Below are 23,814 nucleotides of genomic sequence, written 5' to 3' on the forward strand. Positions count from 1 at the left end.
TGAATGTTCATTTCTCTACCATAAGCCACCTCCGTCGTTTTAGAGAATTTGGCAGTATATCCAACCGGCCTCACAACCGCAGACTACGTGTATGGCGTCGTGTGTGCGAGCAGGTTGCTGATGTCAACGTTGTGAACAGAGTGCCCCCTGGTGGCGCTGGAGTTATGGTATGGGCAAGAACATAAGCTACGGACAAGAACAATTGCATTTTATCGATGGCAATTTGAATGCACAAAAATGACTTGACCTACTGTGAGGCCCTTTTTTTTTAAGGTATCTGTGACCAACAGATGCATATCTGTATTCCCAATCATGTGAAATCCATAGATTAGGGCCTACTGAATTGACAGATTTCCTCATATGAACTATAACTCAGTGAAATTGTTGCATGTTGCGTTTATATTTTTGTTCAGTATAGGTTCAAGATACTGTACCTTTAAATAACAAACTCACTTTGGAATAGCACAGAGGGGGGAAAGAAAGTCTAAGCAGGTAGCCTAGCACTTAACAGCGTTGGGCCAGTAACTGAAAGGTCACTGGTTCAACTTCCCGAGCAGACTACGTGAAAAATCTGTTGATGTGCCCTTGAGCAAGGCACTTAACCTTAATTGCTCCTGTAATTCGCACTGGATAAGAGCATCTGCTAAAATCTAAAGTGCGCACAAATGTCGCAACATCAGTATTTAGAGTAAAATGTAATATGCTTTACCTTTATTGTTTCATGAAACAAGTCCATACATTACACAACACATAACTGTGCACCTGGCTGAGAACAGGCGATCCTGTCTTGGACAAATGAGTTCTAAATCCCTCTTCATTCAGTAAAGACTTCAACCCATTTTTCTTATAAAGGTTATACTCAAAAGGGCAGAATTCAGGCAGAATTCTACAAATGGGCCAATGACATGGGTGAGCCATAAGGATTTGTAAGTGACATAAGCATGAATCAGAATACAAAATATATAAGTAGCACAACTATTTGAGGATGACAAAGTCTCATGCTGGGTACATATTTGAACAAAGGAATCCAAAGTCAAGTTACTCTAGGATGGTAATAAAACAATAAAAGCATCCTCAGCATTCACAGTGTTTCTGCTATTCTAACTGGTGTTGTATTCTATTGTCCAAAGCATGTTGCACACCGGCTCAACACACACATATATATATATATATATATATATATCCAACCCCTGTAGTGGGTATTTACATTTGGTCCAACTTAATAGCTCTTATTCCATCTCTGTGGAGTCGAGCTCATTGAGGAATCTCCGACACTTGGTCATGAGAACTTTGATGGCCTCTGTTACAAGGACATCAGGTGCCAGGATGCCAGTGGATTCTACAGAAACTGTATGGGAAAGAGGAAACACAGGATTGATGACAGTGCTCATGCACAGAATACCAAACTATACTAAACAAATAAAGTACTAGAATCACTGAGGAAAAACAATTAGCTTCTACAGTGCAACACAATATGATCAGTGTTTACCCTGTATTCATTTAGCAGCGGCGGAGCTAAATTGTTGCCGCCACAACAAAATATGGAACAGGAAAATAATATAGCAATGCTAATGAGCAGTCTTCTGATAGATGGAAAGGCTTTCCCAAAAACCTTCTCAATAAAATGTTAACTAGCTACAAAGTAACCTATGCCTACCTACATGGCAGAATGGTATCATTATTATTTGCATCAATCCAGTGGGCATTTGTTTTGCAAACTCCATCACGTGTGCTAGACACACAGCTAACCAAATAAAAAAGATCTGTTCATGTGTTGTACTCCTTGTACAAACATTGTACTCCTGAGTGGCGCAGTGGTCTAAGGCACTGCATCGCAGTGCTAACTGTGCCACTAGAGATCCTGGTTCGAATCCAGGCTCTGTCGCAGCCGGCCGCGACCGGGAGACTCATGGGCGGCGCACAATTGGCCCAGCGTCGTCCAGGGTAGGGGAGGGAATGGCCGGCAGGGATGTAGCTCAGTTGATAGAGCATGGCGTTTGCAACGCCAGGGTTGTGGGTTCGATTCCCACGGGGGGCCAGTATAAAAAAATATGTATTCACTAACTGTAAGTCGCTCTGGATAAGAGCGTCTGCTAAATGACTAAAATGTAAATGTAAAATAAAATGTAAATGTATGTGCACTTGAATTAAAGGGTAACTAAAGCAAAAGTTAAAATTTTGTTAATGTTTCCCAGACCTCAAAAGCGGTCTCCTGATGTGGTTTTAACATTCTTATGTACATAGAACATCCAGTTTTGTTGTGTATCTATGTAAAAAAAAAAAGGTTTTTAAAAAGTGTGAACCTACAAATTAATCTATAAAAAAAATTGACAAAATCTAAAGTCTGAATTCCCCCAACCCCCTTCCCGCAACCCTTGCAAAAAACATTATAGGGGGAAACACTGTATGGGTTATGTACTCCTAGACATTATGACTGTACATTTCACAAATTCGCCAAGCAGCAACATAGTGATTTCTAAATTCACTGGGTACATACAGATAAAATGGTCCCGCACTCTTGCAAGCTTCACAGCGTTCTTGAGGTCATCATGTCGGAGAACCTCCCTACTGCATGTATCTAAGCGACTGTTCACCACCTTGGCAACAACCTTTCCTGGGACAGAATACAGAATTATTAACTACATGGAACTTAAATAGCTACAGTAAAATAACAATTTCAGTATGTGCTAAGGACAATGCTTCAAAATGTTATAGCTACTGTTTTACCCCCATGGTTCTCCACTTCAATGACTCCAGGTGAGAAGCAGCGTTTTAGTCTCTCCGCTTTCTCCCCCTCCACTGTTTCCATTAGTGTGATCTCAGGAAGGAGTCTGTAACTGGCTGTAGCCACAGGTGAAAACTTGGCGTGGTCTTGACCTGGAAACATAGAGCATAGCATTAAGCCATCAGATAAGAAAGATCACTAATTTCAACAGAATATGACGGAGAGCTGTAGCTACAGGCAATGGTGTAGCGATGGTAAATGAAGGTAAACTATTTTTATTTTGGACGAGTGTTTACCCACCCACCGTCCATTCGGACGGATATCATAATTTACTGGTTACAGGGCTTGAGAAAGGTTCAACTGTAATCTGAGATTGCCATTGTGCAGACATTATAACATTTTGCAGAGAAAGTCCTCTCACCAATGCCTTTCACACAGTGCATGACTATATCCAGCTCCTGTCCAGGCCGGAGCTGTGCCAGAAGGATATCCCCATGTACTGGACCGATGTTGGCATCTGCAAACACATCAGCTTGGTTCCCAATAGGAGCCCACTTCATGTCCTTAGAGTACACTGAGATGAAAAATGTTGAAATTGTATAATCAATGTAATATAATTCTACTAATTTCACCATGGGGCAGATACATTTTTGCAGTTTTAAAGCAAATGTCCTGCAATTCTACACACTGCCATGACTTATGCCATGTTAATCATATGAGAGTGACTAACAAAATCAATGGAGGCCCCCTGGAGGGGCAGTATTCGACAATGATTACTACAAGTTTAGATAACTGGCAAGACTAACTTTCCAATCTAAAAAATAGTTAGCTGACATGGCTAATTGAGTGACTGTCAGTGACTGACAAAACAAGATAAAAACTGCTGATGCACAACCACATTTCAAACTTGCACCTTGTGTATTCTAATATTCTAACTCAACTGTAAATTGAGACTACGACCGACTTCTTAATGGGGCCCCTTAGCGCCCAGAAGCCCTAAGCGACGGTTTATGCCTGGAGCTGGCCCTAGTCCACGGCCTTACCTACCCATGTGATTCAGGTAAAGTTCCCGGGGGTCAGCGGAGTCTTTGGTGGCTCTGGGGTTCCTGGTGCATTTGATCTTCAGTTGAAGTTGAATTGTGTCGATTTCTGTGCCTTCTTCGTCCCCTGAGAAAAGCACAAATGCCTTATACAAAACTGATGTAGTTGGCGGTGACCCTCTACAAGACAAGTCTTGGAACTTTGTGTTGCCATTGTCAGAGGAAGCAAGGTATGCAGCATAAATGTACCTGCGTTTCTGTACTCAAACAGTCGTGGGTCAGCCTTGATAGGGATCAAGCCCAGCCTGTGGGCAAGGATCTCATCCTGAATGATAGATGTGTTGTTGTAAATGAACACCTTCTCAACAGCCATAGTGGGGACCTAGGAGAGGGTGGATTAATCCATGTTATTTTGCTATGTACCATCTAAAAACATAAACAGCACTTATTATTATATGTTTTTATTGCCAGGACGCTATTTGAGTAGTTACCTCTGCTAGTAATATCCTTCGAAAGGAATTGGCGATAGCAGCATCTATGCCCACCATGTCGAACTCCAGAGAAGTCTCATCCATTTGCACCACGTCGATTCTGAAATTCTGCAATAGATACATAATATTGACGAAAAGTGTATTATGGGCATTCCATTTAACAAACCTGAATGTAAAATTAGACCAGCATGATAATAGTTAGCTAAGACGATACTGTATATTAGCTAGCTAAGTTAGATACCTTTTGAAATTTCTTCAAATTCCATGTGTCATCGTAGCCTGGATAATTACCAGGGTAATCTGTTGTATGAACCTGGAAACATTTGAACAATTTAAAAGTATTTATGCGTCGCAGATCAAGTCATGTATTGGCGTATTAAATACAGCATATATTTCATGAGAAAGATGCTGTGTGTGAGAACTGGGTTGTATTTTCTACCGTACTAGTTAGCTAACGCGTTAGCTGCACATTATGTTTACCCGTTAATTACAATATAAACTGCACATAAACTCCGGGCATAAACAGTATCTGAATGTAACTGATTTTATTGGATAATCTTAAATCACTTACATTTTTCACATCAAATTCACCTAATATCACTCTATCCCGAATTTCATCCACGTTGCTCATGGTCGCTGCCATTTTGCCAATGTTTTTATTGACGTCACAAGCTCCACCTCTACTTATTGTGTTCTTCTACTTCGATGAGGTTTAACGGCGGTTGGCATCCAATAAATGTTGCATTACCGCCACCTACTAGACTGGAGTATTACTCCCTTATACCTTGCTTAAAAACATAAAAAATACAACAAATACCCTACCATCTAATACTACACTCACAAAAAAAACAAAAAAACTACCATACTCCACTATTTAAATATATTTATTCCTACTTCAGGCCTACAGCCTGAAGGGATGGGACACCACCACTTAACACACCCTGTAACTCTTCTGAAGTCAAGTCTCGCAAACCCAAATACCTCTCTGCAGCTGCCACCACAACCTCTATTTTCTGCGACTTACGTTCCACCCCTGCAGTACAGTTGATAACCATTGCTATAAATGCCAAAAATCCAATCTTACTGAAACATATATCACTTGTTGGTTTATCCCTCTGTACATCTCTACTACTCACACCATTCCTCTCAGGATCCCTCCCCCTTGACCCATCTTCCTCTACTTTCTTCACTGCCTCAGCATATGACAACTTCTGCACTACTCTAACCCTGGAAACCTCAACCTGCCTCTCTCGCACCAGACATTTCTGATCCACAGCCCCATGGGCACCCCTACAATTACCACTACTTTCCCCAATGCTACACATTCCTTTGTCTCATGCCTTTCTGCACACTTCTCACACCTTGGAACCTCCCTCCTACACACTGCTGCCACATGCCTATAAGCTTGACACCTGTAACAACACAATGTATTCAACACAAAAGCTCGTACCTGATAACTTATATATCCTAACATCACTTTGTCAGGCAAAGACTCAACATCAAAACTCAAAAGAACAGACAATGACTCTTCTGTTTCTCCACTCACGCCACCCTGTCTGCGTCGCACCAAACGACGAGCATCACAAACACTGGGAATCTTCCTCTTCAGTTGGTCAGCTTTCACATTTACCGCTACCCAAGTAATCACTCCTTTCAATGGCGCCCTTTTCTTGAGCTCAAAACAATTCACATCTCTTGCCCCCATTCGTTTAACGTGGAGCGCCTGCTCCCTCTGACGAGCAGAAATATAAACAATTGTCACAAGACCACTTCTGGTTAACCTCACTGATTCCATAGCATCCAACTCTGTTTTCACCCACCCTGAAACCACAAATGGATCAGCCAAAAGACAAGGTTCCACTTTTTCCAAAAACTTCACTCCTACTGTCACAGACTCATCTTTCTCCTGACCCTCGGTGCAAACCTCAGGCTCCGAGAACTTCACCACATCTACCACCTCCGATACTTCGCCCTCATTCACTTCCATTTCTTCAACTCACTCTGTTTACACTTTCTACCATTCTTCTTTAACAAACCATCTCCCTTTTCCCCACCATTTTTAACTGACTCAAGCTCACCCTCTTCCTCCCTCTCTCTCTTAGACCTCCTCTGCCTCTCTTTTTCCCTCCCTTCCTCCTCCGTATTCCAAGTATAACTCTCCTTATGATAGTACTGCACTTCTCCAGACATACATCTAGTTCTTGCCTTGTCTAGGGACGACATTTCTCCTCTGACTCCCCCTACTCTTCCAATTTCCCCCACGTCCAATACGATAAATTGTACTGATTTCTTCGTTATGTAGACCCTCAAACACTGAATTCAGACATGTTTGTTTTCATGTGACGCACATCTCTACATATTGTGGCACTCTCAAGCATAAACTGAAAACTGACAACAAAGACAAAAGGGGAAACCTAGTTATCAGTATATTTGCTGACAAGCCTAAATGTGTTTTAGACTGTCTCTCTTCATTCAAGAACCCCGAAATGTGTGGATCTGTGAATTGTGAATCCTGCTGTATGCAGCCAGAGATTTAGTAGGGTTCTAGTAGCGTTTAGTAGCATTCTTCTTACCTTCGATGCTGCAGACATTTAAATCATTGTGGTTCAATGTCCACTAGAGGGGGTATAAAGTTGGGAGTTATACATTTTGTCAACACCGCTAACTGTTCCATCTGTTCATGTCAGTCACTTGCTGTCATAAGGCATGCTTGAAAATTCTTCCTACCTGGCACACCAGGCAAGCAAAAACAAGTGTGCCTAGTGAGAGTTTGCAGTAAGGAGGCAATGGTCTGTTTATGTTCAAGGCCTGTATGAGCTGAGGACTATCACTATTTATGTTTAGGTTTTAAAATGGCCAGTGAGGGAGTTTCAGGTACTGTGTCCGGCAAGACAGGTGAGCTAGTGGGTTGTGTGTCAGGGTCATGTGACTCTGGGCAGAGGTGTGTATGTGAGCCAGATGTGTGTGAGCCTCCATCTCTGGAGGAGCTGGAGGAGGTGTTACATTCAGCCCAGAGCTCCTGTAGGCACGGAGACGAGGTGTGGCCCAACCTATACCTGGGGGATATGTGAGTACACCTGCTTTTCCAGTTGTAATTACACAGACTACACAGACACACACACACGTGCATGCACGTGCACACACATATACCTACACACCACGTATGTTTGGATGTGGTGTGTGTGATGGTGTGTTGTGTGTCTCAGCTACATGTCTCATGATAGGTATGGGCTGAATCAGTATGTTCTGTTGGTGCGTGTGTATGTGATGATGTGTGTTTCTCCTAGGTATATGTCTCATGACAAGTATGAGCTGTGGAGGTTGGGCATCACTCATGTCCTGAATGCAGCCCATGGTAAGATGTGTTGCAAAGGCAGTGATGATTACTACGGTACCACAGTCAGCTATTACGGTGTTCCTGCCAATGACCTACCCACCTTTGACCTCTCACCTTTCTTTTACCCTGCTGCTCAGTTCATCCACCAGGCATTAAAGTCAGGAGGTAAGCCACGACCCATACAGTGAGCTTGTGTGTGTTGTCTGTGTCTGTGTGTGTGTGTGTGTGACTGTGTGCATGTAAGTGACTGATGCGTGACTGTGTATATGTTATTCCCTTCCCTAGGCAAGGTGTTAGTGCACTGTGCTGTAGGAGTGAGTCGGTCGGCTGCGTTGGTCCTAGCCTTCCTCATGATCCATCATCATCATCCTCTGCTGGCAGCCGTCCAGCTGGTGCAGCAGAAACGATGGGTCTTCCCCAACAGAGGATTCCTAATGCAGCTTATAAACCTGGACTACACTCTTCAGAGAGAGAGAAGGGACTGAATATACACACACACACACACCAGACCTGGGATAACTATAGTTTTAAATATTATTTGTGGAAAGTAACTATTAGTGGGGGTGTGACTACAACTGTGTCTACAACTATTTGAACACAAATCCCAAAAAAGTACTACTTTTTAAAACTATTTGAATACAGATCTGAGAAAGTGATTACCTTTTCAAAACTATTTGAATACAGATCTCAGAAAGTGATTACCTTTTCAAAACTATTTGAATACAGATCTCAGAAAGTAACTACTTTTTTGAAAAACGATTGGATGCCTTTAACTAATGGTAGGGTTGTATCTGGAACAGAAACGATTGGATTAGCTACCTTCAACTAAAGGCAGGGCTGTATCAGGAACTGCATGTTGCAGATAGAAATATAATGAATAGAGCAAACACAATTTCCTATACTATTCCAATCTATCTTGCAGTAGATCATATTTGAAGTACATAATGCATTTATATCTGAACATTCTGTACATTTCCAATCTCCTGAACAGACTCCAGGTGTAGATAATCCAGTCAAACCAATCAACCAATGATATTTTGTACAGATAAGTATAAATAAATTGTGATGCTCAACTAACTACTGTATGACTCTTTAAACATGGAACTGGAAAGATCAAAAGCTGCAATTCATTTTATGATACCTGAAAATACTGCAGAGAAATTCAAAGCTATTTGCAAATATTGCAAACGGAAAGTTGGATGCTCAGAAAAAGAACAACTTTGAACCTCTTTGTCCATCTGATTGTTCTTGTTTCAAACACACACTTCCCAACATATCCCCAAAATGACTGGGAATGTATATATAGAGTGTGCAACTCTCTTTATTTTTATATCAAACACACACTGTGTTTAAAGGGATAGTTTACTCAGAATATAAATTAACATGATTTTCCACCCACCTTGGCTGTAGTTGATTCAAGATGGCAGTTTTGGGATATTTAGTTCCCTTAGACACTTAACTCACATATTTTAGCAGTTACTGTTAGCATTCTCAGCAACATTAAATTATCATACTCTATATTTAGACCAGTCGCACACTGGTCGATCTTCAAGGCATTCCTAGTCGATCACCAAACATCTTCAAGGCATTCCTAGTCGATCACCAAACATTTCGTTTTTTATTCGTGTTGCACTGTAGGTGCACTTGATTCAGAAGCCCTGCGCACCGGGTAAACAAAGCGTTCCCATTTTGAACCATTTCATTTGTCTGAAAATACAAACTACTGTGCTGGCAATCGGATAGCTCAAATCACCTGCCTACAGAGCTTCCACGACCCCGGCCACAGCAAAGATTGATATTAGCCTACGTAAGATTTAATAACTTTTAAAACCATGACCACAGAGAGACTGTCAAAGAATACCGCAATTAGCTTCTGTTTTTATGAGTGAGTTCATGATAAACTTTTTATTCAGCACTGTCAACACGTTTTATTCAACACTATTACAAAACATAAAACGCGCTTGAGTAGCCTAGCCAGGTGTATCGATAGCCCGGCATTTGTATTATTATTAGCAGCTCGTCATGTCAATTTTAATATGAGGAATATTTCACTTTCTCTGGTCATAGGAACAACATGAATGTGTGCATGGCAGATGCGGTGCGACTCGAGTTTCGCCATCGGGTGGAAAACAGTTGCCGCGTTCAAAATAATTGGGGACTCGGAAATCTCTGACTTCCGACTTCAATGCGTTCACGGCAACTTGGAACTCGAATAAAAACGAGCTCAAACTGGGATTTTTTTTGTTGAACGGTTATCCAACTCGGAATTCCAACTCGGGAACTCGGGCCTCTTTCTAGAGCTCCAACACTCCGACTTGAAGATCACTGACGTTATGATTTGACATCGTTTTTTTTTTTCAGAGTTCCCAGTTGTCCCAGCACCATTAACATCAGATGCAGCTACAATCAGTCCAGTAAAATAAAAAAGCAAATTATTTAAATGTAGCTCAGCAGTGCCTCTCAAGTGCTACACCAACTGATCTATTTTGTTATCAAAGCTTGAGTTTGGAAATAGCCTGTAATATGGTCTGAGAAGAACAATATTGTCAGGCCAGGCCTATAGACAATATGCTGTGATAATGTATTAGGCCTACTGCCCAACCTCTCTCCTACATAACTGTTTTTATTAGGTCAATGTTACATTTTTAAAGTCATGCTGAAAAAATAATCTGAGCGGTAGATCTCGGCTGAGGAAGTGATCTTGACTCAGAAAAGGTTGGTGACCACTGATTTAGACTAATTAAATAAACTGTTGTAGTTTTTGTTTCTTCATCAAATATTTGGCAGCAATCAAATAAATATATATTTTTGTTTTCAAATAACTTGCATATGTTAAAATACTTTAAAATATGATTTGTTTTTCTGAAACATGTATTTGAATATCAAAGGAAATAATTGCTTTTTCGTTTATTTAACTAATAATTGGCTATATTCGACTACCTTGAGTATTTTTAAAGTAGGTATTTTCAAATAAACTACAAAATACAACTATTTTCTGCCCAGGTCTGACACACACACACACACACACACACACACACACACACACACACACACACACATACAGTATGTGTGTTATATTGCTCATTCTGATATGTGGGGGGTGATTATGTGTGTATTATTATCGTATTGCTGAATTGTTAGAGCTAGAAACATAAGCATTTCACTGCACCTGCGATAACATCTGCAAAACTGTGTACACGACCAATAAACTTTGACACACACACGATCATTCCTCCCTCCCTCCTGTCATCTGGTGACCTCAGCTGTGACATAATGCCTGTTACATGACTCTCTTTATTTCTCTGCTCTTTCTCGCTCTCTTTCTCCTTCTATCTCCATTTCCATCTCTCATGTATCTATTCTGTATTGTAACCCTCTCTCTCTGATGGATAGAGTGCATTCGGAAAGTATTCAGACCCCTTGACTTTTTCCACATTTTGTTACGTTACAGCCTTATTCTAAAATTGATTAAATAAGACATTTTCCTCATTAATCTACACACAATACCCCATAATGACAAATCGAAAACAGGTTTTTCGAAATGTTTGCAAATTTATAACAAATAAAAAACAGAAATACCTTATTTACATAAGTATTCAGACCCTTTGCTATGATGCTCGAAATTGAGCTCAGGTGGATCATGTTTCCATTGATCATCCTTGAGATGATTCTACAACTTGATTGGAGTCCACCTTCGGTAAATTAAATTGATTGGACATGATTTGGAAAGGCACACACCTGTCTATATAAGGTCGCACAGTTGACAGCGCGTGTCAGAGCAAAAACCAAGCCATGAGGTCGAAGGAATTGTCCGTAGAACTCCGAGACAGGATTGTGTCGAGGCACAGATCTGGGGAAGGGTACCAAAACATTTCTGCAGCATTGAAGGTCCCCTAGAACACAGTGGCCTCCATCATTCCATCATTCTTAAATGGAAGAAGTTTGGAAACACCAAGACTCTTCCTAGAGCTGGCCACCCGGCCAAACTGAGCAATCAGGGGAGAAGGGCCTTGGACAGGGAGGTGACCAAGAACCCGATGGTCACTCTGACAGAGCTCCAGAGTTCCTCTGTGGAGATGGGAGAACCTTCCAGAAGGACAACCATCTCTGCGGTACTCCACCAATTAGGACTTTATGGTAGACTGGCCAGACGGAAGCCACTCCTCAGTAAAAGGCACATGACAGCCCGCTTCGAGTTTGCCAAAAGGCACCTAAAGGACTTTCAGACCATGAGAAACAAGATTCTCTGGTCTGATGAAACCAAGATTGAACTCTTTGGCCTGAATGCCAAGTGTCACGTCTGGAGGAAACCTGGCACCATCCCTACGGTAAAGCATGGTGGTGGCAGCATCATGCTTTGGGGATGTCTTTCAGCGGCAGGAACTGGGAGAGTAGTCAGGATAGAGGGAAAGATTAACGGAGCAAAGTCTAGAGAGATCCTTGATGAAAACCCACTCCAGAGCATTCAGGACCTCATACTGGGGCGAAGGTTCACCTTCCAATAGGACAACGACCCTAAGCACACAGCCAAGACAATGCAGGAGTGGCTTCGGGACAAGTCTCTGAATGTCCTTGAGTGGCCCAGCCAGAGCCCAGACTTGAACCCGATCTAACATCTCTGGAGAGACCTGAAAATAGCTGTGCAGCAACGCTCCCCATCCAACCTGACAGAGCTTGAGAGGATCTGCAGAGAAGAATGGGAGAAACTCCCCAAATACAGGTGTGCCAAGCTTGTAAGGTCATACCCAAGATGACTCGAGGCTGTAATCTCTGCCAAAGGTGCTTCATCAAAGTACTGAGTAAAGGGTCTGAATACTTATGTAAATGTCATATTTAAGTTTTTTATTTGTAACATATTTTCACAAATTTTTTCTTTGTCATTATGGGGTATTGTGTGTTGATTATGGGGTATTGTGTGTTATTTTAGTATAAGGCTGTAATGTAACAAAATGTGGAAAAAGTAAAGGGGTCTGAATACTTTCCGAATGCACTGTATATTTGTATTAAAATATGAATATCATACAGTGGACACCTAAGCCTGTAGGCCTTTGCATGCAATACCCTGATACATTTAGTGCTCAAATCTCAGACAGTTGAACCGTGAGTTGGACATTTATTGTTTTAGGAAAGTAGCCAACAAAAAAAAAGAAAAAGGCTATGAAGATTTGCATATGCTACACATCGAAACACAAAGAATAGTGTTTTTGTAATTTGTTATAGTCTGTTTTTAAGGACACGTACACTACCGTTCAAAAGTTTGGGGTCACTTAGAAATGTCCTTGTTTTCAAAAGAAAAGCATTTTTTTTGTCCATTAAAATAACATCAAATTGATCAGAAATACAGTGTAGACGTTGTTGATGTTGTAAATGGCTATTGTAGCTGGAAACGGCGGATTTTTAATGAAATATCTACATAGGCATACAGAGACCCATTATCAGCAACCATCAGTCCTGTGTTCCAATGGCACGTTGTGTTTGCTAATCCAAGTTTAACATTTTAAAAGGCTAATTGATCATTAGAAAACCCTTTTGCAATTATGTTAGCACAGGTACTTTGGTGGTGGTAAAGTGGGAGATTTGTACAGGGTAAAAGGGATCTTGAAGAAGGAAGGCTATCACTCCATTTTGCAACGCCATGCCATACCCTGTGGACGGTGCTTGATTGGAGCCAATTTCGTCCTACAACAGGACAATGACCCAAAGCACAGCTCCAAACTATGCAATAACTATTTAGGGAAGGAGCAGTCAGCTGGTATTCTGTCTGATGGAGTGGCCAGCACAGTCACCGGATCTCAACCCTATTTAGCTGTAGTGGGAGCTGCTTGACCGTATGGTACGTAAGAAGTGCCCATCAAGCCAATCCAACTTGTGGGAGGTGCTTCAGGAAGCATGGGGTGAAATCTCTTCAGATTACCTCAACAAACTGACAACTAGAATGCCAAAGGTCTGCAAGGCTGTAATTGCTGCAAATGGAGGATTCTTTGACGAATGCAAAGTTTGAAGGACACAATTATTATTTCATTTTAAAATCATTATTTCTAACCTTGTCAATGACTTCATTTCCTATTCATATTGCTATATTTCCTATTCAAACTCATTTTATGTACAGTGGGGAAAGAAAATATTTAGTCAGCCACCAATTGTGCAAGTTCTCCCACTTAAAAAGATGAGAGAGGCCTGTAATTTTCATCATAGGTACACGTCAACTATGACAGACAAAATGAGGGAAAAAAATCCAGAAAATCACATTGTAGGCTTTTTAATGAATTTATTTGCAAATTATGGTGGAAAATAAGTATTTGGTCAATAACAAAAGTTTCTCAATACTTTGTTATATACCCTTTGTTGGCAATGACACAGGTAAAACGTTTTCTGTAAGTCTTCACAAGGTTTTCACACACTGTTGCTGGTATTTTGGCCCATTCCTCCATGCAGATCTCCTCTAGAGCAGTGATGTTTTGGGGCTGTCGCTGGGCAACACGGACTTTCAACTCCCTCCAAAGATTTTCTATGGGGTTGAGATCTGGAGACTGGCTAGGCCACTCCAGGACCTTGAAATACTTCTTACGAAGCCACTCCTTCATTGACCGGGCGGTGTGTTTGGGATCATTGTCATGCTGAAAGACCCAGCCACGTTTCATCTTCAATGCCCTTGCTGATGGAAGGAGGTTTTCACTCAAAATCTCACGATACATGGCCCCATTCATTCTTTCCTTTACACGGATCAGTCGTCCTGGTCCCTTTGCAGAAAAACAGCCCCAAAGCATGATGTTTCCACCCCCATGCTTCACAGTAGGTATGGTGTTCTTTGGATGCAACTCAGCATTCTTTGTCCTCCAAACACGACGAGTTGAGTTTTTACCAAAAAGTTATATTTTGGTTTCATCTGACCATATGACATTCTCCCAATCCTCTTCTGGATCATCCAAACTTCAGACGGGCCTGGACATGTACTGGCTTAAGCAGGGGGACACGTCTGGCACTGCAGGATTTGAGTCCCTGGCGGCGTAGTGTGTTACTGATGGTAGGCTTTGTTACTTTGGTCCCAGCTCTCTGCAGGTCATTCACTAGGTCCCCCCGTGTGGTTCTGGGATTTTTGCTCACCGTTCTTGTGATCATTTTGACCCCACGGGGTGAGATCTTGCGTGGAGCCCCAGATCGAGGGAGATTATCAGTGGTCTTGTATGTCTTACATTTCCTAATAATTGCTCCCACAGTTGATTTCTTCAAACCAAGCTGCTTACCTATTGCAGATTCAGTCTTCCCAGCCTGGTGCAGGTCTACAATTTTGTTTCTGGTGTCCTTTGACAGCTCTTTGGTCTTGGCCATAGTGGAGTTTGGAGTGTGACTGTTTGAGGTTGTGGACAGGTGTCTTTTATACTGATAACAAGTTCAAACAGGTGCCATTAATACAGGTAATGAGTGGAGGACAGAGGAGCCTCTTAAAGAAGAAGTTACAGGTCTGTGAGAGCCAGAAATCTTGCTTGTTTGTAGGTGACCAAATACTTATTTTCCACCATAATTTGCAAATAAATTCATAAAAAATCCTACAATGTGATTTTCTGGATTTGTTTTCCTCAATTTGTCTGTCATAGTTGACATGTACCTACAATGAAAATTACAGGCCTCTCTCATCTTTTTAAGTGGGAGAACTTGCACAATTGGTGGCTGACTAAATACTTTTTTTCCCCACTGTATTTTTTCATGGAAAACAAGGACATTTCTAAGTGACCCTAAACTTTTGAACGGTAGTGTAAATGTAGCTAATTTGGCCAACATCCCACGTGTATTGATGGCGCTGGCTGCGCCAGGTTGGATCTGAATGCATATGGATGTCCATTACATTTCTCAAATGTCCGGTAAATTAAAACCTTCCCTGTCATGTTGTCCGGCGCCAAATTTTCCTAAAAACTCTGAAATGGCATATTGTTTTTATGAAGATTTTTGAATTTTCAAATGAAAATCTGTCGTCAATTGGATGGAAACCTAGCTATAGACACCCTAAATACGTTGGCAAGTGCGCTAGTCCAGTGTCACTTTGATTATGCCTGCGCATCATGGTTCACCAGCAGCCCCAAACATATAAAGAATAAGCTACCAGCCAAACAAGATTTGTACTTAAACTCCCCCCTCATACTCATCTGGAGGTTGAGCTTTTTTTCATCTCTATCTCTGTAATGTGTCTGTATCTATGTCATTGGGACCACAATGGAAATAAGTCTCCGACTTTATTGTGCATTCCCGGTCACTTAATTTTTTAAAAATATATATATACGTAGTTGTTTTTACTGACAAATAAAATTAATCAATCAATCAATTGAATGACATTCGTAGATTATCAAGCCTTCGATACTGGGTAAGCCTACAAGGTAGTGAGGGATGTTTTTTCTGTTTGTTGAGATTGACATTTATTGTGGTGTTGAGAACGCTAACCATGATATGGAAGTGCCCGAAGTCGGTATGCTTTGTTTATTGGTTGTGTTGTGCATCGGCACAGAAACCTGTTGGTGGAAAATTTGTTACATCTATTTTATATAATTATAAATATGGCATCAAAATTTAGAAAATCAGATTTCCCCCTAGCTGATCATTGTCTGCAACTGGCTCTGATCATAGTGTAATGAAACAGGCAGGGAGAGTGAGCTCATCTGTGGTGGTCGGTGAACCTTCTGGCCCGTAGCCCTGCGTGGCATCGACTGTGCTACAAAAGCAAGCTGAAGTGGCAAAGTCGATATCCACGTTTAAAAACACAGGGTCACTACAGTTATTGTTATTTGTTGTTGTAAACATTATTTTGAGTTAATTCTATGGGGGGGTGGTGTTTAATTTATTTTACAGTACAAGGGGAGGGTCATTTGAAAATATTTGTAACTTTGAGGAGGGGGGTGCATCTTTTTTTATGACACCTTGTGTTGGACCAGCCCCTCCCCCCAGTACATTCAATCTGTCCCTGAGATCTGCCTAATTCTCACATGAAACACTTTTTGTGTACCTAATTCTCACTTTTTGTGTTTAATAGGCTAAATCACACATTCTGTTATCATCTGACTACAGAGTGATCTGTTCTTGTAATTTGTAGTCTATAACATTTCAGATTCAGATATTAGATTTTTTCACAAAGTAATTTGGAAGTAGTGAAAACAAATCCTAAGAAACTTTAGTTAAGTAAACTGTAGGGTACCTTTAGTGTAGCTTAACTTCTTCCAGTGTGAAGTAATTGGTAGCTTGGTAAACTATTTTCAGAGTAGCTTCCTCAACATTGTTTATTAACGGTCAACATCTCAGCATCAATACAGGCGTGCTGGTCACTGCAGTAGCATGGTTGGAACGAGTGTTGCACACATTAGTGTCCCCACTGTAACACATAACAATACTATTGTTACACTGATTATTGTTACTCCCCAACTCTGGTAGTTGAGTCAGTCAGAATGGTGCTACTGTGTAGGGAGAATGTCAAAGGGAGAGCAGCAAGTCCTGGTAGCTATTAAAGAACTTGAGTCGATCCTGGAGTCCTGCAAGATTGAACTGACACCACTAAATGAGGTCTGGCCTAATCTCTACATCGGAAATATGTACGTTTGTGTGTGTTTATTTTTACACATTCCCTTACCCCTACCACTGGGTTGGATGGGTTTTGGATGGGTTTTTAGAAATACGGTAATAGTGATAATACTTGCCCTCTGATAGACTAGATTAAATCCTTTTGGTTCTAAAGAAGTATGAGTAAGAGATAAAAGGTAGAGGGTAGGGGTCAGGGGTCAGGGGCGGGAGGTTAGGTTCCTATAGTGGACTCTATTGCCCTATTGAACACTACCGAATATGGAATTACTGAACATTGCGCTTTAAAACTACAGCATTAATTTATTGCCTAAATGTTGTCCATATTATTCCAGGCTGTTCACTGATTATTCAGTTCTCTGCAGGTTATTTCTGTTCAAACAATTGTGCAATCTCACATTTCACATTTCTCCCCCCATCTCTGTTATCCTCTGTCTTTGTCACAATCGTCAAACACAGTGGACCAAGGCGCAGCGTGATATGCGAACATACTTTTATTTATATTCACCCACACGAACAAAACAACAAACGATACGTGAAGTCCTTGGTTTACAACACAAAACAAGATCCCACAAAACACTGTGGAAAACAGGCTGCCTAAGTATGGTTCCCAATCAGAGACAACAAGCAACAGCTGACACTCGTTGCCTCTGATTGAGAACCACCCCGGCCAACACAGAAACACATGAGCTAGATAAAGAACCTAGAACACAAACACATATAAACTACACACCCTGGCTCAACAAAACAGAGTCCCAGAGCCAGGGTGTGACAGTACCCCCCCCCCAAAGGCGCGGACTGCGACCGCGCCAAACATAAACCGAACAGGGGAGGGCCGGGTGGGCATTCCTCCTCGGAGACTGTTCCGGCTCCGGGCTTGACCACCACCCTCCAACAATCCCCCCGTAGCGCCCCTGGTCCGGTCCCGCTGGCTGGAGCTGGACTGGACATCGGTGGAGCGGATTGCTTAGGCTCCGACGTGGAGCAGCTGACCGGTACCTGACCAGGCACCGGTGACCCAGGCACGGGCTGTGCCGGACTGACGACGCGCACCACAGGCTTGGTGCGGAGAGCAGGAACGGGCCGGACCAGGCTGACGACGCGCACCCCTGGCTTGGTGCGGGAAGCAGGAACGGGCCGGACCGGGCTGACGATGCGCACCACAGGCTTGGTGCGGGGAGCAGGACTGAGCCGGATCGGGCTGACGACGCGCACCACAGGCTTGGTGCGGGGAGCAGGACTGAGCCGGACCGGGCTGGCGACGCGCACCATTGGCTTGGTGCGGGGAGCAGGAACAGGCCGGACCGGGCTGGCGACGCACACCATAGGCTTGGTGCGGGGAGCAGGAACGGGCCGGACCAGGCTGACGACGCGCACCCCTGGCTTGGTGCGGGGAGCAGGAATGGGCCGGACCGGGCTGACGATGCGCACCACAGGCTTGGTGCGGGGGGCAGGAACAGGCCGGACCGGGCTGGTGACGCGCATCACAGGCTTGGTGCGAGGGACAGGAACAGGCCGGACCGCACTGGGAACACACACCACTGGCCTTACCCGGGGATCAGGAACGGGCCGGACCGGACTGGCAACACACCTCAGTACCTCTCGCCGTGCCTCTACATTTTCCTTCCCTCTACTCGCCAATGGCTCCCGTAACCCGGTGGCCTTCTCTCCTCGTCCACTAACTCGCCCCTTATCTGCCTCCAGCAGCCCCATCGTCCACGGTGTGAGCCCCCCCCTAAAAATGTCTTGGGCTTGTCTCTCCCCCGTGGATATGGCCTCCATGGCTCTCGCCAGACTCTCCATCCTCTGCTCCCAAGTGCAACCTATCTCCTCCTCACGCTGCTTGACCCAGTCGAGGTGGACATCCGCTAAAGTTACCTCCGGCATGTACTCCTGGACACGCTGCTTGGTCCAGTATTGGTGGGATCTTCTGTCACGATCGTCAAACACAGTGGACCAAGGCGCAGCGTGATATGCGAACATACTTTTATTTATATTCACCCACACGAACAAAACAACAAACGATACGTGAAGTCCTTGGTTTACAACACGGAACAAGATCCCACAAAACACTGTGGAAAACAGGCTGCCTAAGTATGGTTCCCAATCAGAGACAACAAGCAACAGCTGACACTCGTTGCCTCTGATTGAGAACCACCCCGGCCAACACAGAAACACATGAGCTAGATAAAGAACCTAGAACACAAACACATAGAAACTACACACCCTGGCTCAACATAACAGAGTCCCAGAGCCAGGGCGTGACAGTCTTTCCCTTATGGCCATAGGCCAGAACAGAGTAGGGCTGGGACGATACCAGTATCGCGATACTCGTTGATATCGTGGCAAGGAAACGAAACACGAAGCAGATTTAACTTCTTTAGGAAAACAGCCCTAATGTTGGAAAAAAATATAATTATGTTGTCATCCAGAGTCACGTTTATTTATTTTCCAAGCTATAGCACACAATATTTTGCATACAGCAGGTTTTTAAAGGACCAAATAGTGAATTCTGCTTTGTGTTTTCATTTTTGCCATGGAAAAAAGGTGCGCTAGAACAGAGGTGCATTAAAGAAGCTTGGTATCACACACGTCCTGAACGCAGCTCACTCCAAGCAGGGCAGCTTTGGTGACCAGGATTACTATGAAAACACCTGTGTACTATGGCTTCCCTGCAGAAGACCTTTCCCATTTTGACCTCAGCCAGTACTTTAAAGCTGCAGCTGACTTCATACATAAGGCCCTGAAGACTAAAGATGGTAAGGGCAGTTTAATGCATGTGTTGACTGTATGTGTTTGTATTTACTGTATATGTTTACTTTGTTTATGTACTGTATGTGTTTATGTACTGTGTTTACATTACTGAATATGTTTACTTCTTTACGGTTTATTTAAGACTGTCCTTGGAGACAGTTGAGTTCCTTCATCAAACTCTGCCTTTCCCTTCATTCCCTCCCTCTCTCTCTATCCTCTCCAGGGTAGGTGTTGGTGCATTGCATCATGGGTATAAGTTGTTCGGCCACGCTGGTGCTGGCGTTCCACACTGGTGTTGTTGTCTCCTGCTCCGCAACACGCTCAAACATGTGAGCCAACGACGAGCCATCTACTCCAACAGACACTTCCTGTCACTACTGCTCACCCCTCAACACACAGCTCACACGCAAGAGAAGGACAGTCTTCTTTGACAGTCCTTCTCTCATCCCTCTCTCCTCTCATCCCTCTCTCCTCTCACCTTATCCCTCTCTCCTCTTATCCATCTATCCATCTTGCACACAATCCTTTGTAAATACTGATTGAAAATATGTAGTTGTAGGACTTTAAAATAGGCACAATCTGGTCCTAAATCACAGCATGTTATAAATACTGTACTGAATATTATCATGTCATGCAGTATTCCCTGGAGAGAATGTCAATGCTCACTGTCATGTAAAATCTAAAATATTAAAAGAATTTGAACTTTTCAACATTCCTGTGCTAGCCAGTGGAGATAGTTGAGCCTGCTGTGAGTTGTGCAGCTGAGCATTGTCTCCTGGGAACCTATCAGTTGAAACATTAATAATAAGATTACACAATTAAAAAGGTGATTGTTTTTTCAGATTGGTGTCTATTATATTACTTTCAGACGTCTACTACCACTATATTAGGAACTATAAATCCTCTACATTATGAATAGTGTCAGCTGTCCAGTAAATTCTGGAGGATGCTTTCGTCACTGGTGAGGAGGTATAGAATTACTGAAGGTTAAAAATGGAAACAAACTGCAGGTGTGTGTGTGTGTGTGCGTGTGTGTGTGTGTGTGAAGAGGAGCAGACACGGCAAAAGGAGGGACTGTGCTGCCTGTTAAAGGTAAGTTGACTTGGATCAGATGGGGAAGAGGTTTTGTTTGAGATTGTTGACCTGACCAGACTGTTTTCTGCTCTGCTTAGGTTTAGCTGTCACTGTAACACACACCTCCTCTCCAGACTGTGTCAGTATGTCTCTAAAGGAGCGGTGCTATGAACCTCCATCTGTCTCTAAGCTGCTGGAGTTCCTGTTAGCCGACCGACGGCCCACCAGCCACCTCAACCAAGTCTGGCCCAAACTCTACATAGGCAACCAGTAGATACACACACACACACACACACACACACACACACACACACACACACACACACAAATCTACATGAGTGGACTTTCCTGGCTGAATTAATTAATTAATAATTTATACTAATAATTAATAATTAATATTTGAGGCTTGTGGCAGTGTTTATGTATATATTTGTCTTTGTATTTCAGGGAGACAGCTCCTGACAAGGCCATTCTGCACAGCCTGGGGATCACACATATAGTGAACGCTGCCCACGGCCCCCCAATCCCCAGCCCAGGACCCTGTTTCCATGTCGACACTGGCCCACATTTCTATAGAGACATGTCTGTGGATTATTATGGGGTGGAGGCTGAGGATGCTACAGAGTTTGTTCTGAGTCCATTGTTCTACCCTATGGCCCATTACATCAGAGCTGCCCTGGCCAAGGGAGGTGAGACACAGAGAGGTGTAGTGGGTTGGGTACAGTAAAACAGGCCTAACAGCGTATAGGAAGGTATTTTTGCGGAGTTCAGTGCTGTTTTGCAGACATAAAGTGTCTCCCTCCATGTGTCCTGTAGGGAGGGTGTTTGTTCACTGTCTGATCGGTGTGAGTCGGTCAGCGGCACTGGTTCTGGCCTTCCTGATGATCGTTGAGGGTCTGATGCTGCAGGAGGCTGTGGCTGCAGTCAGGCCACAGAGAAACATCTGCCCCAACACCGGCTTCCTCCTGCAGCTGGACCTCAGCTTGGCCAAGGAGAGGACCAGATGACAGCAAGCAGACAAACTGTAAACACACATGCAATGTCAAAAACTGTGCTTTCCAATACTTGAGCAGCACTTGATTTAGTTTGCCAGGTACAACTGAACTAATGGACTAGTCCCAAAAGTGCAAACTTCAGGCTAAATCAAGACCACCTCAAATAAAATATTTGACATGTATTTGACGGAAGTCTGACACACACACTGGTCTCTGTCCCTGCAGTGGTCAGCCCACCAAGAGAACACACTCCATCTGTCAGAGATGCGGCTGATCTTCTGGATTAATAGGCAGCATCTGAGATGAGTGAGTATGTTGTGTGTGTGTGTGTGTGTATAATTATAGTTTATAGAACAGTATGTAATATGCAGGGCTGTGGCTCGTGATAAAGCCCTGCTGTCATCTCTGGGTATCACCCACATCGTAAACTCGGTGGACGGCTGTCACCGGATCAGCACTGGCCCAGGTTACTATAGCGACCTGCCGGTGGAGTACTCTGGTGTGGAGCCTCCAGATGATCCAGAGTTTAACCTTCAACCTCACTTCAACCCCACCGCAGACTTCATTAATACCGCCCTGAAGCAAGATGCACACACACACACACACCCTGAAACAAAATGGTTCTGCAGGTATAATGCTCTGTGTGTTCTGAAGGCAAGGTGTTTGTCCACCATGGGCATCCATTGTTCTGGCCCTGGGGTATCTAAAAGTCTACAAAAGCCTTTCTCTGGTGGATGCCATCATGGCCATCCATCTGAACAGATTCATTGGACCAAACTCTTGCTTCCTGCAGCAACTCATACAGCTGGATCTCCTCTGGCAGCAGAGGACACAGACAGAAACATGAATGAGAACACACACACACACACACCTTGCAGTTTCATTTAAAGGGGCAATCTCTTGGTACATCCATTTTTTTTACTTTTAAATGAATGATATATACCCATTGATTCTTAAATATCTCATGAGGTTAGTTCAACTGTCGTACCCCATCATATTCCAAAAGATAAACTTGTTTTACTCCCTTGATTATAAACAAAAACGGTGTAGCCTCAAAACATGGTTAAAACTTTAATTTTGATATCATGGATGGTCAGTGGTTACATTTCTCAAGCTCTCAACTGCAGATTTAACCTTCCGTAGGTGAAATATATTCTCATTTTGTGAATTATCCGCTCCAGTGATGTTGTTTTTGATAGCTTTACAGCAAGGTAGACAATGAGAAAAAACATATTTTAATTATTTGTAGTGACTGAATTACAATGTTACATTCTAAATAACTGACATTAGTGTCACCAGAGGTTAGTTTAACCTCAGTAATACAGAGGGGAGAAAACAGTTTCCTAGATGCCACCACCACTTCAGACTTCATCTAAGAGACTTTATTGCTGGCATCAACAGTAGCCTAGAACGCATGATCTTTATTAGGTACACCACCCCGTCCCCGTTCACGAAAATGGATCGCTCCTACAGACAGTGAGTCACGTGGCCATGGCTTGTTATATAAAGCAGGCAGACAGGCAGACAGGCATCAAGGCATTCAGTTACTGTTTGATTGAATGTTAGAATGGGCAAAACGGGTGACCTAAGTGACTTTGAGCGTGGTATTATCGTCGGTGCCAGGCGTGCCAGATCCAGTATCTCAGAAACGACCGGCCTCCTGGGCTTTTCATGCACGACAGTGTCTAGGGTTTTCCGAGAATGGTGCGACAAACAAAGAACATCCAGTCAGCGGCAGTCCTGTGGGCGAAAACAGCTCGTTGATGAGAGAGGTCGAAAGGAGAATGGCAAGAATCGTGCAGGCTAACAGGCGGGCTACAAACAGACAAATAACGGCGCA

General features: G+C 43.1%; 3 protein-coding genes across 3 annotated transcripts; 2 read left to right on the plus strand and 1 right to left on the minus strand.

Moving 5' to 3' along the window:
- Window positions 1-682: 682 nt before the first annotated feature.
- On the minus strand, window positions 683-4,919 carry LOC121582963 (DNA-directed RNA polymerases I and III subunit RPAC1). Its single transcript, XM_041899153.2, has 9 exons — window positions 4,828-4,919; window positions 4,498-4,569; window positions 4,257-4,364; window positions 4,015-4,147; window positions 3,773-3,892; window positions 3,147-3,299; window positions 2,728-2,877; window positions 2,498-2,614; window positions 683-1,348 (listed from the first exon to the last, which is right to left on the minus strand). Exons 1-9 carry the CDS (start codon window positions 4,897-4,899, stop codon window positions 1,230-1,232), a joined length of 1,044 nt encoding a protein of 347 aa, XP_041755087.1. The 5' UTR covers window positions 4,900-4,919; the 3' UTR covers window positions 683-1,229.
- Window positions 4,920-7,048: 2,129 nt separating this feature from the next.
- On the plus strand, window positions 7,049-8,596 carry LOC121582970 (dual specificity protein phosphatase 13-like). Its single transcript, XM_041899165.1, has 3 exons — window positions 7,049-7,323; window positions 7,544-7,758; window positions 7,879-8,596. The coding sequence occupies exons 1-3, from the start codon at window positions 7,109-7,111 to the stop codon at window positions 8,076-8,078; spliced, it is 630 nt and encodes a 209-aa protein (XP_041755099.1). The 5' UTR covers window positions 7,049-7,108; the 3' UTR covers window positions 8,079-8,596.
- A 12,528-nt stretch (window positions 8,597-21,124) lies between these two features.
- On the plus strand, window positions 21,125-21,986 carry LOC121582979 (dual specificity protein phosphatase 13-like). Its single transcript, XM_041899178.1, has 3 exons — window positions 21,125-21,249; window positions 21,427-21,668; window positions 21,796-21,986. The coding sequence occupies exons 1-3, from the start codon at window positions 21,125-21,127 to the stop codon at window positions 21,984-21,986; spliced, it is 558 nt and encodes a 185-aa protein (XP_041755112.1).
- Window positions 21,987-23,814: the final 1,828 nt, after the last annotated feature.

The sequence above is a fragment of the Coregonus clupeaformis genome, chromosome 1, assembly GCF_020615455.1.
Source record: "Coregonus clupeaformis isolate EN_2021a chromosome 1, ASM2061545v1, whole genome shotgun sequence".
NCBI classification, from domain to species: domain Eukaryota; kingdom Metazoa; phylum Chordata; class Actinopteri; order Salmoniformes; family Salmonidae; genus Coregonus; species Coregonus clupeaformis.

Coding starts and splice junctions, on each gene's coding strand:
- LOC121582979 (XM_041899178.1), top strand. CDS start 21,125: ATGTCTCTAAAGGAGCGGTGCTATGAACCTCCATCTGTCTCTAAGCTG. Junction 21,250..21,426: donor AAACTCTACATAGGCAACCA/GTAGATACACAC, acceptor TTTGTATTTCAG/GGAGACAGCTCCTGACAAGG. Junction 21,669..21,795: donor AGCTGCCCTGGCCAAGGGAG/GTGAGACACAGA, acceptor TGTGTCCTGTAG/GGAGGGTGTTTGTTCACTGT.
- LOC121582970 (XM_041899165.1), top strand. CDS start 7,109: ATGGCCAGTGAGGGAGTTTCAGGTACTGTGTCCGGCAAGACAGGTGAG. Junction 7,324..7,543: donor AACCTATACCTGGGGGATAT/GTGAGTACACCT, acceptor TGTTTCTCCTAG/GTATATGTCTCATGACAAGT. Junction 7,759..7,878: donor CCAGGCATTAAAGTCAGGAG/GTAAGCCACGAC, acceptor TCCCTTCCCTAG/GCAAGGTGTTAGTGCACTGT.
- LOC121582963 (XM_041899153.2), bottom strand. CDS start 4,899: ATGGCAGCGACCATGAGCAACGTGGATGAAATTCGGGATAGAGTGATA. Junction 3,893..4,014: donor GTTTGAGTACAGAAACGCAG/GTACATTTATGC, acceptor TGCTTTTCTCAG/GGGACGAAGAAGGCACAGAA. Junction 2,615..2,727: donor TGAAGTGGAGAACCATGGGG/GTAAAACAGTAG, acceptor ATTCTGTCCCAG/GAAAGGTTGTTGCCAAGGTG.